Here is an 18,307-nt window from a genome sequence, read left to right on the forward strand (position 1 = left end):
TATGTGCTTGTACATGTATGTGTAGTGTGACCTAAGTGTAAGTAGAAGTAGCAAGACGTACCTGAAATCTTGCATGTTCATGAGACAGAAAAAAGGACACCAGCAATCCTACCATCATGTAAAACAATTACAGGCTTTCGTTTTACACTCACTTGGCAGGACGGTAGTACCTCCCTGGGCGGTTGCTGTCTACCAACCTACTACCTCTATATATATATATATATATATATATATTTATATTTATATATATATATATATATATATATTTATATATATATATATGTGTGTACTCACCTAGTTGTACTCACCTAGTTGAGGTTGCGGGGGTCGAGTCCGAGCTCCTGGCCCCGCCTCTTCACTGATCGCTACTAGGTCACTCTCCCTGAGCCGTGAGCTTTATCGTACCTCTGCTTAAAGCTATGTATGTGTGTGTGTGTGTGTGTGTGTGTGTGTGTGTCGTGCCGAATAGGCAGAACTTACGATCTTGGCTTAAATAGCAACGCTCATCTTGCCATATAGGACAAACGAAAATTTGTGTATGCAATAATTTCGCCAAAATCATTCTGAACCTAACGAAAAAAAATATATTACTGTGTTTGTTAAGTATTAAAATATTGTAAACATATCTAAAATATATTTAGTTGGGTTAGGCTAAAATTAATTGCTCTTGTTAGAATAAGGTTAGGTAAGTTTTCTAAGATTCTTTTGGTTCAAAATTATAATTTTTCACATTAACATTAATGAAACAAATATATCTTTAAACGTATAGGAGAAAATTTTTAGAAAGGACTTAATTTTAAATGAGTTCTTGCTAATTGACCAGTTTTACATATTCGGCACGACATATATATATATATATATATATATATATATATATATATATATATATATATATATATATATATATATATATATATATATATATATATATATATCACACTGACCGATTCCCACCAAGGCAGGGTGGCCCGAAAAAGAAAAACTTTCACCATCATTCACTCCATCACTGTCTTGCCAGAAGGGTGCTTTACACTACAGTTTTTAAACTGCAGCATTAACACCCCTCCTTCAGAGTGCAGGCACTGTACTTCCCATCTTCAGGACTCAAGTCCGGCCTGCCGGTTTCCCTGAACCCCTTCATAAATCTTACTTTGCTCACACTCCAACAGCACGTCAAGTATTAAAAACCATTCGTCTCCATTCACTCCTATCAAACACGCTCATGCATGCCTGCTGGAAGTCCAAGCCCTTCGCACACAAAACCTCCTTTACCCCCTCCCTCCAACCTTTCCTAGGCCGACCCCTACCATGCCTTCCTTCCACTACAGACTGATACACTCTTGAAGTCATTCTGTTTCGCTCCATTCTCTCTACATGTCCGAACCACCATATATATATATATATATATATATATATATATATATATATATATATATATATATATATATATATATATATATATATATATATATATATATATATATATATATAAAATTAAGTCCTTTATAAAAATTTCTCTTATATGTTTAAAGATATATATTTTCATTTATGTTAATGTAAAAATTAATAATTTTGTACCAAAAGAACCTTAGAAAACTTACATAACTTATTATAATAAGCGCAATTTAATTTAGCCTAATCCAACTATTTATATTTTAGATAAGTTTACAATAATTTGATAACGAACAAACACAATGAAATATATTTTTTTCGTTAGGCTCAGAATTATTTTTGCGCCTGTTTGTGAGTTTCATGTCATTAACATGTAACCCTTTATTACTCCTGTCTTCCACTCTCGTTAGCTTAATTTCCCTTAGCCCTAGCTCAGTGACTAGTCATGTTGTAAACCTTTACACATTCTCTAATTTCCTAACGTGCTTGACCAGGTGTGGGTTCCATGTTGGTGCTGCATATACAGTGTACAGTGTCTTGAACGTGCTTGACCAGGTGTGGGTTCCATGTTGGTGCTGCATACTCAGTGTACAGTGTCTTGAACGTGCTTGACCAGGTGTGGGTTCCATGTTGGTGCTGCATACACAGTGTACAGTGTCTTGAACGTGCTTGACCAGGTGTGGGTTCCATGTTGGTGCTGCATATACAGTGTACAGTGTCTTGAACGTGCTTGACCAGGTGTGGGTTCCATGTTGGTGCTGCATACTCAGTGTACAGTGTCTTGAACGTGCTTGACCAGGTGTGGGTTCCATGTTGGTGCTGCATACACAGTGTACAGTGTCTTGAACGTGCTTGACCAGGTGTGGGTTCCATGTTGGTGCTGCATATACAGTGTACAGTGTCTTGAACGTGCTTGACCAGGTGTGGGTTCCATGTTGGTGCTGCATACACAGTGTACAGTGTCTTGAACGTGCTTGACCAGGTGTGGGTTCATTGTTGGTGCTGCATATACAGTGTACAGTGTCTTGAACGTGCTTGACCAGGTGTGGGTTCCATGTTGGTGCTGCATACTCAGTGTACAGTGTCTTGAACGTGCTTGACCAGGTGTGGGTTCCATGTTGGTGCTGCATACACAGTGTACAGTGTCTTGAACGTGCTTGACCAGGTGTGGGTTCCATGTTGGTGCTGCATATACAGTGTACAGTGTCTTGAACGTGCTTGACCAGGTGTGGGTTCCATGTTGGTGCTGCATACACAGTGTACAGTGTCTTGAACGTGCTTGACCAGGTGTGGGTTCCATGTTGGTGCTGCATACTCAGTGTACAGTGTCTTGAACGTGCTTGACCAGGTGTGGGTTCCATGTTGGTGCTGCATACTCAGTGTACAGTGTCTTGAACGTGCTTGACCAGGTGTGGGTTCCATGTTGGTGCTGCATACTCAGTGTACAGTGTCTTGAACGTGCTTGACCAGGTGTGGGTTCCATGTTGGTGCTGCATACTCAGTGTACAGTGTCTTGAACGTGCTTGACCAGGTGTGGGTTCCATGTTGGTGCTGCATACTCAGTGTACAGTGTCTTGAACGTGCTTGACCAGGTGTGGGTTCCATGTTGGTGCTGCATACTCAGTGTACAGTGTCTTGAACGTGCTTGACCAGGTGTGAGTTCCATGTTGGTGCTGCATACACAGTGTACAGTGTCTTGAACGTGCTTGACCAGGTGTGGGTTCCATGTTGGTGCTGCATACTCAGTGTACAGTGTCTTGAACGTGCTTGACCAGGTGTGGGTTCCATGTTGGTGCTGCATACTCAGTGTACAGTGTCTTGAACGTGCTTGACCAGGTGTGGGTTCCATGTTGGTGCTGCATACACAGTGTACAGTGTCTTGAACGTGCTTGACCAGGTGTGGGTTCCATGTTGGTGCTGCATACACAGTGTACAGTGTCTTGAACGTGCTTGACCAGGTGTGGGTTCCACGTTGGTGCTGCATATACAGTGTACAGTGTCTTGAACGTGCTTGACCAGGTGTGGGTTCCATGTTGGTGCTGCATACTCAGTGTACAGTGTCTTGAACGTGCTTGACCAGGTGTGGGTTCCATGTTGGTGCTGCATACACAGTGTACAGTGTCTTGAACGTGCTTGACCAGGTGTGGGTTCCATGTTGGTTCTGCATATACAGTGTACAGTGTCTTGAACGTGCTTGACCAGGTGTGGGTTCCATGTTGGTTCTGCATATACAGTGTACAGTGTCTTGAACGTGCTTGACCAGGTGTGGGTTCCATGTTGGTTCTGCATATACAGTGTACAGTGTCTTGAACGTGCTTGACCAGGTGTGGGTTCCACGTTGGTGCTGCATACACAGTGTACAGTGTCTTGAACGTGCTTGACCAGGTGTGGGTTCCATGTTGGTGCTGCATACACAGTGTACAGTGTCTTGAACGTGCTTGACCAGGTGTGGGTTCCATGTTGGTGCTGCATACACAGTGTACAGTGTCTTGAACGTGCTTGACTAGGTGTGGGTTCCACGTTGGTGCTGCATACTCAGTGTACAGTGTCTTGAACGTGCTTGACCAGGTGTGGGTTCCATGTTGGTGCTGCATACACAGTGTACAGTGTCTTGAACGTGCTTGACCAGGTGTGGGTTCCATGTTGGTGCTGCATACACAGTGTACAGTGTCTTGAACGACTCATTACTCAGGTAACGAAATGCTATTTATTCTGCTCCCTCTTGTTGATCCATCTGATCTTTTTTTTCCATACCTGGTTGGTAAACTGTGTATCAGTGTGAATCTTATTTCAGTCTATGTTGTTTTTTTTCAGTCTTTTCACTGAATAACTTTATCAGTATTTCAATATCGTTCATTTTTCACTAACTAATAATTTCTAGAATATTTACTCTTAATATATTTGATCAACGTGTTTTTCATTGATCATTGGTAGAAGACGTCTTTAAGTAACTTCTCATTATGTTTGTCGACGGGGGTTTTATGAGTAATATAAACTCAATGAATTACTCACTATTGATCATTCTTGCGATTTATATTATTTTCTTGGGTCACTTACATAATGTGCAGATGTGTATTTTCTCAAGATGGATTCATCAAAACTCTCACAGGTGTTTGGGGGACTTTGGTTGCCAGTTTTAGTTGTGTTTAACACTGGAATCTCTGGACATTGAATCCCTAAACAAACGTAAATCTGAATACTTTTTTTTTTAATGTCTATCGTGATTGTAGCTTAAGGGGAAAATCATTGTGTATTTATTTTTTTCAGTAAAAGATAAGATTCTTTTACTGTTATATATTTGTAGTTTAAAAGATACTTTTAAAGAATAAAATATTTAAATAATTTGTATACCACAGGGTGCAACTATGGCGGCCTCTACGTCGCTAGCGGTCACAGCTACAAAGTTAACTGCAATATATGGTTAGTGTTTGATTTTTTTTTCTTTTTTTGGCGACATCTCTAACATCCTCTGTCATCCATATTTCCTATGTTGACTAAACTGCAACAAAATTTCGGGTCTTTTATTTTAATTATGCTAACGATTAACATTGCTACAATTACTAAAATTTACCTGACATACAGTTTTTATTACTCTCATTCTGTGCAGAATGACGTTGTGTGCGATCTGCATAGTTTATTTTGTTGAGGTGAATGTAGATGTGACAACTGGCCAGGTTCACAAAATGCAATTTGCATTTCAGGGTTTCCCATGCTTTTTTCTATTGGTTGATCCCAATATAGGGCATGACCTTCTCATCTGTGTGGCATCTTGGTGTCATTGTTCATTGCTGTATGACACCACTAACAATAGTTTCATATGAGAATTAGCAATGTTTCTGTGATTTTATTGTTCACATATGCAAGCTTCTCAGATATCAGGTTAGCAAAAAATATTGAAGGCAACACAGTGGGAACAACCAGAATAACCATAAGTGACTACACATTTGCTCCCAAACATGAGACCGCAGCTCAAGCACTAAGAAACCAGCACCGAACCAGGGACACCTAATGATGATCCCATCACTGGACAGTTAATTTTGCCAGAATGAGCAGTTTATAAAACGAAATTGTCATTTTCTGCAGGTTACATTGGAAATATAAACACATATGCAGTATAATGTGATCCTTTATTGACAACGTTTCGCTCACACAGTGGGCTTTATCAAGTCACAAACAGATCTACCTGGGGTGGAAGGTACGCGAGTATTTATAGTCAGGTTCAGAATGTTGAGGTCAGGTGGAGAATGCTGCATCTGATGATTTACCGAGTGGGGTTATAGAGTGTAAAATCTTGGGTAGCTTGGAAGGGAGATTGGATAAGGATGTGAGAAGACCTGCAGTGTTCCTCCATTCCTATGTTCTTATGTGGGATAGCGATGAAGAAGTTTCTTGGCAAGTGGTTCACCTATGTTATAGAAGCCATTATTCTGGTTGAAGTTGTCGGATGTAGAGATAAGTGATGATTCCAGGATTCTTCGGTATTGAGTGTTGTCTTCTGTGGTGATAAGTCTTGAGTTTCTGTAGTTTATTAAATGGTTGTGTGAATTGCGATGTTGTACACAGGCATTTCTTTTATCGTCAGACCTGCTTGCGTATTGATGTTCTGAAATACGTGTTTGGAGGTCTCTTAATGTTTTGCCCACGTATAATTTGTTGCAGACATTACAAGGGATTATGTATACCCCTGCAGAGGATGGAAGTTTGTCCTGTCTATTACTGGTAATGTCCTTGATGGTCGTGGTTGTGGAGGTAGATACTTGGAATGAGGTATTGGAAAAGATGTTTGAAACGTGTTTGGCAATGGAGTTGGTGGGGAGGACTATGTATCTCTTCTCGGCAGTGTCTTCTCTGGGTGTGTTGAAGATGTTTAATGCCCGTCGTCTGCAGTCTCTGATGAAGTGACGAGGATAGTGAAGTTTGGAAAATACTTGTTCAATTATAGTGCATTCTTCCTCAAGGAACTCATTGCTGCAGATTCTGAGTGCGCAGAGGAAAAAGTCTATAATTACACCACGTTTAGTGGTGTAATTATACCTTCTTCTAAAAGCTTACTCACTTCGCAACAGACACAATTTTCTTCGGGACTGCATCCAAGAAATGGTCTTACCAAGATTTACTCCTAGTCAAATTGCCAACATCAAACCACGTTTCTCTGCTACAGCTCGAACCTACCTTGAAGAGTGTGCAGATGACTTAAACAATGCTACAAAGGAAGCTTTTCTCCAAGCCAGAACACTAGGCACAGCACTCCGGGGCAACGTGAACAGACGCACCGCCGAAGTCATTCGCATCAGAGTTACCACAGCGAATGTTCAACAAAAGATCAGACTTACTAGGAAACTACACTCTCTGCGATAACAGTCATTGGAAAAGTTCAGGAAGACCTGAAATTATTCAAAATCTTTAATCTCGTCCCCTATCAACCACAGAAACTGAAGCCCTCAGCTTAGGCCTCAAATTCGCAACAGGAATTACGAAACCAAAACAAGACCTCAATTTCATTGCCAAGAACTACAGACACAATGACTCTGACTTCCAAAAAGGTTATCTTCAAGGCATCATCTCAGCGGCCATCTCAACACGCAGCTCCCCAGTCATACCTCGACGTTACATCATTGCACTTAAAGCCTTAGCAGAAAACACGACCATCAGGGTCACCACCGCTGATAAAGGAGGTGGTGTTGTTATCATGAACACTGACGACTACAGGAACAAAATGTTCAATCTACTTAATGACCCAGATACCTACAAACCCCTCACAACTAACCAAGTAGACAACCTCATTAAAACTTTTCTTCAAAGGACTCGCCGCATTCTGAGGAACTCAGAACAAGGGACGAAACTTCTGCACACCGTACCCAGCAACCCCAGACCTGCAAGAATGTACGGCCTGCCAAAAACTCACAAGCCTGGTATCCAATTGAGGCCCATATCTTCGAGAATAGGCAGTGCTCCCCACCAACTCTCAGAAATTCTAGCAAAACACCTCTCTAAACTCTTGGGCACTATCAGTCCAGCACATCTCAAACACTCGGGTAATCTTCTCAATCGCATTCGCAACATCAACATCAGGAACAAGAAACTTTCCAGCCTTGGCGTAACTTCCTTATTCACCAAAGTACCTACCACACAAGCCATCGATCTCCTGCGCAGGAAAATTGACGATTCACTTGATCTTCCTATTCCAGCCAGCGATTTCATCGACCTTGTTGAACTATGTGTTGGCTTTACGTGTTTCTCTTTCGAAAATCACCTCTTTCAGCAGACTTTCGGACTACCCATGGGTTCGCCACTCAATGCGGTCCTGGCGAATCTATACATGGAACATGTGAAAGCCGAGCGTTTCTCCACCATTATTCATTCGTCTGTAACATGGCTTTGTTATGTTGACGACATTCTCCTCATAACTCCCAGACGCTTCAACGTTCAAGCTCTCCAAGACAAGCTCAACCAGGTCGAGCCCTCAATCCAGTTCACACTTGAAGAAGAAGTTGTCAACACTCTTCCTTTCCTTGATGTTCTTCTCTGCAAAGCTGACCATGAACTTCGTTTTAAAGTCTATCGAAAACCCACCAACCAAAACGATCTTCTCCACTTCTACTCTCACCACGACACCAAAACTAAACTTGGTGTAATTATAGGCTTTTTTCCTGCGCGCACTCAGAATCTGCAGCAATGAGTTTCTTGAGGAAGAATGCACTATAATTGAACAAGTATTTTCCAAACTTCACTATCCTCGTCACTGCATCAGAGACTGCAGACGATGGACATTAAAAATCTTCAACACACCAAAAGAAGACACTGCCGAGAAGAGATACATAGTCCTCCCCACCTCAAGACTTATCGCCACAGAAGACAACACTCAATACCGAAGAATCCTGGAATCATCGCTTATCTCTATATCGCGGGAAGAACTAAAAGCCATAAATGAAATTGAAAGAAACCCGAAGTATTTCTTTTCCTATACCAAATCAAAGTCGAGAACAACGTCCAGTATTGGGCCCCTACTTAAACAAGATGGGTCCTACACAGATGACAGCAAGGAAATGAGTGAGCTACTCAAGTCCCAATATGACTCAGTTTTTAGCAAGCCGCTAACCAGACTGAGAGTCGAAGATCAAAATGAATTTTTTATGAGCCACAGAATGTGGTTAACACAAGCCTATCTGATGTTATCCTGACGCCAAATGACTTCGAACAGGCGATAAATGACATGCCCATGCACTCTGCCCCAGGGCCAGACTCATGGAACTCCGTGTTCATCAAGAACTGCAAGAGGCCCCTATCACGAGCTTTTACCATCCTATAGAGAGGGAGCATGGACACGGGGGTCGTCCCACAGTTACTAAAAACAACAGACATAGCCCCACTCCACAAAGGGGGCAGTAAAGCAATAGCAAAGAACTACAGACCGATAGCACTAACATCCCATATCATAAAAATCTTTGAAAGGGCCCTAAGAAGCAAGATCGCCACCCATCTAGAAACCCATCAATTACACAACCCAGGGCAACATGAGTTTAGAGCAGGTCGCTCCTGTCTGTCTCAACTATTGGATCACTACGATAAGGTCCTAGATGCACTAGAAGAGAAAAAGAATGCAGATGTAATATATACAGACTTTGCAAAAGCCTTCGACAAGTGTGACCATGGCGTAATAGCGCACAAAATGCGGGCTAAAGGACTAACAGGAAAAGTTGGTCGATGGATCTATAATTTCCTCACAAACAGAACACAAAGAGTAGTAGTCAACAGAGTAAAGTCCGAGGCAGCTACGGTGAAAAGCTCTGTTCCACAAGGCACAGTACTCGCTCCCATCTTGTTCCTCATCCTCATATCTGACATAGACAAGGATGTCAGCCACAGCACCGTGTCTTCCTTCGCAGATGACACCCGAATCTGCATGACAGTGTCTTCCATTGCAGACACTGCAAGGCTCCAGGCGGACATCAACCAAATCTTTCAGTGGGCTGCAGAAAACAATATGAAGTTCAACGATGAGAAATTTCAATTACTCAGATATGGTAAACACGAGGAAATTAAATCTTCATCAGAGTACAAAACAAATTCTGGCCACAAAATAGAGCGAAACACCAACGTCAAAGACCTGGGAGTGATCATGTCAGAGGATCTCACCTTCAAGGACCATAACATTCTATCAATCGCATCTGCTAGAAAAATGACAGGATGGATAATGAGAACCTTCAAAACTAGGGAGGCCAAGCCCATGATGACACTCTTCAGGTCACTTGTTCTATCTAGGCTGGAATATTGCTGCACACTAACAGCACCTTTCAAGGCAGGTGAAATTGCTGACCTAGAAAATGTACAGAGAACCTTCACGGCGCGCATAACGGAGATAAAACACCTCAATTACTGGGAGCGCTTGAGGTTCCTAAACCTGTATTCCCTGGAACGCAGGCGGGATAGATACATGATTATATACACCTGGAAAATCCTAGAGGGACTAGTACCGAACTTGCACACGGAAATCACTCACTACGAAAGCAAAAGATTTGGCAGACGATGCAACATCCCCCCAATGAAAAGCAGGGGTGTCACTAGCACGTTAAGAGGCCATACAATAAGTGTCAGGGCCCGAGACTGTTCAACTGCCTCCCAGCATACATAAGGGGGATTACCAACAGACCCCTGGCAGTCTTCAAGCTGGCACTGGACAAGCACCTAAAGTCGGTACCTGACCAGCCGGGCTGTGGCTCGTACGTTGGTTTGCGTGCAGCCAGCAGTAACAGCCTGGTTGATCAGGCTCTGATCTACCAGGAGGCCTGGTCACAGACCGGGCCGCGGGGGCGTTGACCTCCGGAACTCTCTCCAGGTAAACTCCAGAACAATGGCTTCTATAACATAGCTGAACCACTTGCCAAGAAACTTCTTCATCGCTATCCCACATAAGAACATAGGAATGGAGGAACACTGCAGAAGGTCCACTCACATCCTTATCCAATCTCCCTTCCGAGCTACCCAAGATTTTACACTCTATAACCCCACTCGGTAGATCATCAGATGCAGCATTCTCCACCTGACCTCAGCATTCTGAACCTGACTATAAACACTCGCGTACCTTCCACCCCAGGTAGATCTGCTTGTCACTTGATAAAGCCCACTGTGTGGGCGAAACGTTGTCAATAAAGGATTACATTATACTGCATATGTGTTTATATTTCCATTGTGTCGGTATTTTATACCATTTATTGCCAGGAGGTTACATTGGAATACGACTACAACATTAAAGAAATGGTAAATCCAGTACTTGGCACAGCTGCATCAATTCTCCTTTCTGAGTTAACAACTGTCTGGCAGAACTGATTCCTGGACCTTTCTTTTACGGATCTCCATTATGTGCTTTGAATAAGAAGGATGGGAGAAACAAACCTATCGGTTGGCAACACTCTTTTCCGTTTCGTTGCCAAGGCAGCAGTAAGAACATTCGCACAGAAGCCGCCAGCTTACCCCCAGCCAAACCAACTGGGCTTCGGGGTCTCTCAAGGCAGCTCATGTAGCAAGGGCCTACTCCAGGGACTTATCAGAAGACAAGGCCGTAGTCAAACTAGACTTTAGGAATGCCTTTATTATAGTGAAAAGAGGTGTGGTCTTCTCAGCTGTTCGAGAGCAGTTCCCCAGTCTTTTTCACTTTATTTCAATTGGCTACAGCAAATCTTCAATTCTTTTATTTGGCGAGCATGAAATCACCTCATCAGAGTGAGTCCAGCAGGGTGACCCGCTCGCTCCGTTTATCTTCTGCTTGGCTATAAGAGAACTAACTTCCATGTTGCGCAGCGAGCTCAGTATCCGGTATCTGGATGATGGCACTCTGGCAGTTACGGATAAGTTCATGCTAGAGGACCTACAACTGGTGAAGCCACAGGGAGAAGCCCGAGGACTCATTCTCAATCCCGCCAAGTGTGAAATGATGACAACCAACCAGGAAATAATTACTGCTGTTCGAATAGTCGTTCCTGAAGCCTCAACTACCACCCCCATCCAAGAGCACCGCTGGGTCATCAGGCCATCTACAGAGTACTCATGGACAAACTGAATGACCTGAAGAGAATGGAGGAGAGATTAAATGACCATGATGTCCTACATCTTCTTATAAGGTGTCTAACTTTGCCAGCCTAAATTACTTCTTGAGGTGTGCAACCTCTTTCTCTGGACAACCCAACAATCAGTGAACATGAAGTACTCCTGAGATCCATGTTAAAGAATCTGAATCTATCAGTGGAAGATCACCAATGTAGTCAAGCAACTCTTCGAATGCGACTGGGATATGAAAAAGAGGCCAAATACAGACTCTTTTGCAATTTCTTTTGTGACTGGTCATTTTCTGGTATGCAATGTGTAACACTTAATGCTTAAAATTTACTAGTCGTCAGTTCGAGGTATCCACAAAGGTCCACATTTTTCTAAATGCTGTTTCTTATTAAATACATCTGATAGTGTCGCAGTGATGAAATTGACAGAAGTAAGATTTGATAGTAGCCTGACCACCATTCACCAGATTTATTGCAATTTTCTATTTTCTGTTATTTTTAAGTAAATGTGTCGGGGTATAGACTGTCCCAACTCGGCATATGGGTTAAAAAAAATATGTATAATTATTAAAAATTACTAACATTGTGCTTAATATATGGAAAAAAGAACAGATTAAATGTTCATTACCCTCGATAAACATCCTGGTTGGCTAAACGAGGCCGTCAAAATGTCTTATTAATTATTATTGTAGCGATTATCAGTATGTTTAATATTATTTCCTAGCATTTATTTTTCCAGAATTTAGAATGTATTTCATTTGGGTTAGTCTTCTTTCTAACTAGAATTAAATCTAATATTTTTCCTGCTAGATTGTAAAATATGTCTAAATGATGTATTTCTGATCATCATAATTTTTATCACCAGTAAATGTGTGGGAAATTACGTGAGGTGTGAGAACGACAGATGTATGATGGAGGAGAAGGTGATGGAGAGCGTGAACCTGCGTCAGCGTCATTATGGATGGAGAGCCACCAACTACTCCAAGTTCTGGGGCAGGAAGGCCCAGGAAGGTCTGGTGCTACGAACTGGTTCACTTAACCCCGAGGTCTTGGTCAGTTCTCTCACCTGCTATTTCATCTAATTTTGTCATTTAGTTATTTATATTTCTTTTGGTTCTGGTTTACTGGTTTGTTTCATAATTGTGTAAAACCTACTGACTACAAGATGATTATTATTAATATAAATTTCTAAGTGTATACATATTAAAGTATACGTCACCTCATTAAATATCCTAATACTGCATATCTCTTATCTCATACTTCTATTCCTTACTGTCATTGACTTAGTATACTTAGGGTATCCTTATCAAGGAATGAACCTTATGTCACATATCACTGTCCTCAGGCGCTAGGTGCCCCTTCTGATTTATAGCACTTTACCACTAACTGAGTAATTTATGAGTTATTATTAACAAAAATAATAACTCATAAATAATAATAATAATAATAATAATAATAATAATAATAATAATAATAATAAAAATAATAATAATAATAATAATAATAATAATAATAATAATAATAATAAAAATAATAAAAATAATAATAAAAAAAATAATAAATCAAGGTGCTATTCTCAGGTGCTAAAGTAGAATAAGTTCACAATTTTGCCATTATATTCCAAAGCTCATTTATTTGATTACCACTTTATTGTTCACCACAACCTATATTAGTCCCTTTTATATTATAATTTTATACTATAATTCTAACTTTAAAAAATTACCTTTATAGTACTACCTACTATCATATTCCCAAGCTCTATTATATGATCATCACTTTATTTGTATTAGTCCCTTAGCTCATTATTTTACATTTGTTAAATAATTCAGGTGCTCTTTTTTAGCTTAAGACTATTTACTTTGTTTTATACTTAATTCTAACTATAGATTCACTACAAATCTTATGATTACAAGCATTGATCCTGATACCAACCTCTTATTTAATGACTTAAATGAATCAAACAGTTACTGTAATTACTACACTGCAGAACAATCAAAGGCACTTCTCAGTGCCAACAACAACATAACTATCTTTAACTACAATATCAGATCTTTAAGCAAGCATTACGATGACCTCATAGCATTACTAAATTCCTTGCATGCCAATATGTCCATCATTACACTAACTGAAACCTGGCTAAAGCCTGATAGTACAGATGTCTATGCCATTCCTGGTTACACAGCCATACACAACTGTAGGCCAGACCAACAAGGGGGTGGCACAGCCATATACTACTCAGACCAACTAGAATGTATCACTAATACTTGCACAAGGGATGAACATGGGGAATATATAATAGCTAAATTCAAATCCAAATACCTACAAAAACCTCTCACATTGATAAACATCTACAGAGTTCCACAGTCAAACATTAGCCAATTTAGTCAAAACCTAGGAAGTATGATAACTGATGCATGCATGAACAAAGATCACTTACTACTCTCAGGTGACTTCAATATAAATCTCCTGCAAGACCAGGACCCACACGTTACTGAATTCACAAACACAATGAGTAACTGTATGTTGCTACCAACAGTAACAAAACCTACAAGAGTTACAGAGACTAGTATTTCCCTACTTGACCACATCTGGACCAACACCATATCCCCTTTAAAATCAGGCATAATTACAGATAATACCACAGACCACTACCCTACTTTCCTCATAACAACTCTTGGTAAACTACCCCAAGACACTACTAAAGTCACCTTCAGACTTCACAATGAGGCAGCCATTAATAACTTCACAACAGCAGTAACAAACATTGATTGGTACACTGAGCTAGAAATCTATACAGATATTGACGAATGTATTAATAATTTTCTAAAAAAAGACCCAATACCTCTATAACAAGCACTGCCCTAAAAAAACTAAGCAGATGACAGCTAAGAGACTGAACAGTCCCTGGCTAACACCCAGCATTCTCAAATCCATAAATACAAAACACCAATATGAAAAACAGTACAGAATGGGTCACATAACCAGAGACCAAACAAAACGTTACTCGTCAATCCTAACCAGCCTGATAAGAAGGGCAAAAAAATTGTATTATGAGAACAGATTATCCAACTTACGAGGTAATATAAAAAAGACCTGGAAAACCCTATCAGAAATTCTGGGAACAAAAAAGATATCACGAAATAGCGAAATAAAATTAGCAAAATCAGATGAACCTCAACTCCCACCAACAGAAACAGCAAACAGACTCAATGATTTCTTCTCCACTATAGGACAAAACCTTGCCAATAAAATCCCAAGCTCAGATACCCCACCAAATGACTACCTCACTGGCAACTACCCGAACACACTGTTCCTAGCTCCGACTAACCCATACGAAGTCTCCCTTATTATCAACGCACTAAAAAACAAGGCAGGAGATTTAAATACCTTACCACCCTTTATATACAAAAAAGTGTCACAAGTGCTATCACCAATCATTGCAACACTCTTTAACAAATCCATTGAATCCTCCACCTTCCCTACAGTACTCAAAATAGCAAGGGTCACCCCGATCCACAAAGGAGGAGACCGAACAGAGTTGAATAACTATAGGCCAATATCCAACTTACACCCTCTCTCAAAAATCTTCGAAAAATTAATTCATAAACGAATCTACTCCTACCTTATCTCCCAAAACATACTCAACCCCTGCCAATTTGGATTCAGGCCTAATAAAAATACTAATGATGCTATTATACACATGCTAGAACATATATACACTGCAATAGAGAAAAAAGAAGTCCCACTGGGGATCTTCATTGACTTACGTAAAGCTTTTGATACAGTTGACCATGACTTGCTCCACGTAAAATTGTCGCACTATGGTATAAGAGGGCACTCCCTCAACTACCTCAAGTCTTACCTCAGCAACAGAAGCCAATATGTGTACGCAAATGGGGAAAACTCTTCTGCGCAACCAATTACAGTTGGTGTCCCACAGGGAAGTGTCCTTGGCCCTCTTCTCTTTCTCCTATACATAAATGACCTTCCAAATGCTTCACAATTACTCAAACCCACACTATTTGCAGATGACACTACATACGTCTTCTCTCACCCGAGCCCAGTCACGCTAGCCAATACTGTAAACACCGAATTACAGAAAATATCTACCTGGATGAGGACTAACAAACTTACACTAAACATTGACAAAACCTACTTCATTCAGTTTGGTAACAGAGCTACAGATGTACCTCTTAACATAACGATAAACAGATCACCTATCACAAAGCTAACAGAGGGAAAATTCTTAGGAATCCACCTTGATAATAGACTCAAATTTCATACACATATACAACAAATTTCTAAGAAAATTTCCAAGACTGTAGGCATACTATCGAAGATACGGTACTATGCTCCACAGTCAGCCCTCCTGGCCCTATATCACTCTCTTATTTACCCCTATCTCACCTATGGAATTTGTGCATGGGGCTCAACAACAATTAACCATCTCAGACCACTAATTACCCAACAAAAGGCTGCAGTTAGAATGATAACAAATTCTCACTACAGGCAGCACACTCCACCAATATTCAATACACTAAACCTACTCACCATACAAAACATCCATACTTATTACTGCACCTATTACATACATAGAACACTTAACTCTGATATTAACCCTCCCCTCAAACATCTCCTTGCCAACCTCAACAGAACACATGACCATAACACAAGGCACAGATCACTCTTTGATGTTCCTCGTGTCCATCTCACACTATGCAAAAACTCAATGCACATAAAAGGCCATAAAATCTGGAATTCATTACCTGTAAATATAAAAGAAACACTACCTGTTTATAAATTCAAGTCTCTTCTCAAAGATCACTTACTCACCCAAAACCAAATAAATACTGAATAACTGAACCTTATAAATTGTATATCTTAAATGTTTCTCACAATTATATCACATAAATGTTAAACCTAAAACCCAATCTAACTTTATTATTTTTTAAATACACTACCTAACAGAATACTCCATTCTACTGAATGTACAACAATGCATACAACCATATGACCTGTCTTTGTAATACTCACTTGTGCTTTATAGTAATCTGTTTACATTAATGTTTTATCACTGACTTCATCATTGCTTAGTTCATCTTAAGTTAATTTTAAGCCAGCCCGTAATGCTATGCATAGTATAAGTGGCTTTGGCATGCTGCTCTTATCTGTTTTTTTTTTTTTTGTACCTCTGTATGTGTGCTCAAATTGTAAATAAATAAATAAATAAATAAATAAATAAATAATAATAATAATAATAATAATAATAATAATAATAATAATAATAATAATAATAATAATAATAATAATAAATTATACTACTATTACTATTAACAATAATAATAATAATAATAATAATAATAATAATAATAATAAATAATAAACACCATGCCTAACCCTTCTAGGGTAGGGTAGGTGCCTAAGCCCGAGCTTCTAGCTCATAAGACTGTCATTCCCATTAGCCCCCTTGGGGCGGGGATGGCAGACCAGAGAGGCCTAGCTTGTGGCTAGGCCTGGGGACAGTTGGTCCCAAAGATGAGGAGGTACTTGTGCCTCCTCCCATGGGAGAATTAGGTCTCAGACACTCCCTAAAGAGGGAGCCAAGGCCGGGCCACCACTTGGACAAGGCCCGGGCCGGGAGAATACCGGCTAATCTTTAACTAACTAACTAACACCATGCCTAACCCTTCTAGGGTAGGGTAGGTGCCTGAGTCCGAGCTTTTAGCTCATAAGACTGTCATTCCCATTTGCTCCTTTGGGGCGGGGACGGCAGACCAGAGAGGCCTAGCTTGTGGCTAGGCCTGGGGACAGTTGGTCCCAAAGATGAGGAGGTACTTGTGCCTCCTCCCATGGGAGAATTAGGTCTCAGACACTCCCTAAAGAGGGAGCCAAGGCCGGGCCACCACTTGGACAAGGCCCGGGCCGGGAGAATACCGGCTAATCTTTAACTAACTAACTAACACCATGCCTAACCCTTCTAGGGTAGGGTAGGTGCCTGAGTCCGAGCTTTTAGCTCATAAGACTGTCATTCCCATTTGCTCCTTTGGGGCGGGGACGGCAGACCAGAGAGGCCTAGCTTGTGGCTAGGCCTGGGGACAGTTGGTCCCAAAGATGAGGAGGTACTTGTGCCTCCTCCCATGGGAGAATTAGGTCTCAGACACTCCCTAAAGAGGGAGCCAAGGCCGGGCCACCACTTGGACAAGGCCCGGGCCGGGAGAATACCGGCTAATCTTTAACTAACTAACTAACACCATGCCTAACCCTTCTAGGGTAGGGTAGGTGCCTGAGTCCGAGCTTTTAGCTCATAAGACTGTCATTCCCATTTGCTCCTTTGGGGCGGGGACGGCAGACCAGAGAGGCCTAGCTTGTGGCTAGGCCTGGGGACAGTTGGTCCCAAAGATGAGGAGGTACTTGTGCCTCCTCCCATGGGAGAATTAGGTCTCAGACACTCCCTAAAGAGGGAGCCAAGGCCGGGCCACCACTTGGACAAGGCCCGGGCCGGGAGAATACCGGCTAATCTTTAACTAACTAACTAACACCATGCCTAACCCTTCTAGGGTAGGGTAGGTGCCTGAGTCCGAGCTTTTAGCTCATAAGACTGTCATTCCCATTTGCTCCTTTGGGGCGGGGACGGCAGACCAGAGAGGCCTAGCTTGTGGCTAGGCCTGGGGACAGTTGGTCCCAAAGATGAGGAGGTACTTGTGCCTCCTCCCATGGGAGACTTAAGTCTCAGACACTCCCTAAAGAGGGAGCCAAGGCCGGGCCACCACTTGGACAAGGCCCGGGCCGGGAGAATACCGGCGAATATTTAATAATAATAATAATAAATACTATTAACAATAATAATAATAATAATAAATTAT

At 41.1% G+C, this 18,307-nt stretch overlaps 1 protein-coding gene across 1 annotated transcript in view; it reads left to right on the forward strand.

Annotated features, from left to right (window-relative positions):
* Positions 1-18,307, forward strand: part of LOC128694074 (uncharacterized peptidase C1-like protein F26E4.3) — a 164,335-nt gene that overhangs the window by 38,007 nt on the left and 108,021 nt on the right. The window contains exons 3-4 of the mRNA XM_070093827.1: positions 4,749-4,812; positions 12,310-12,496. Coding sequence (XP_069949928.1) covers positions 4,749-4,812; positions 12,310-12,496 — 251 coding nt within the window. The remainder of the gene's footprint in view (positions 1-4,748; positions 4,813-12,309; positions 12,497-18,307) is intronic.

The sequence above is a fragment of the Cherax quadricarinatus genome, chromosome 43 (genome assembly GCF_038502225.1).
Source record: "Cherax quadricarinatus isolate ZL_2023a chromosome 43, ASM3850222v1, whole genome shotgun sequence".
Classification (NCBI taxonomy): domain Eukaryota; kingdom Metazoa; phylum Arthropoda; class Malacostraca; order Decapoda; family Parastacidae; genus Cherax; species Cherax quadricarinatus.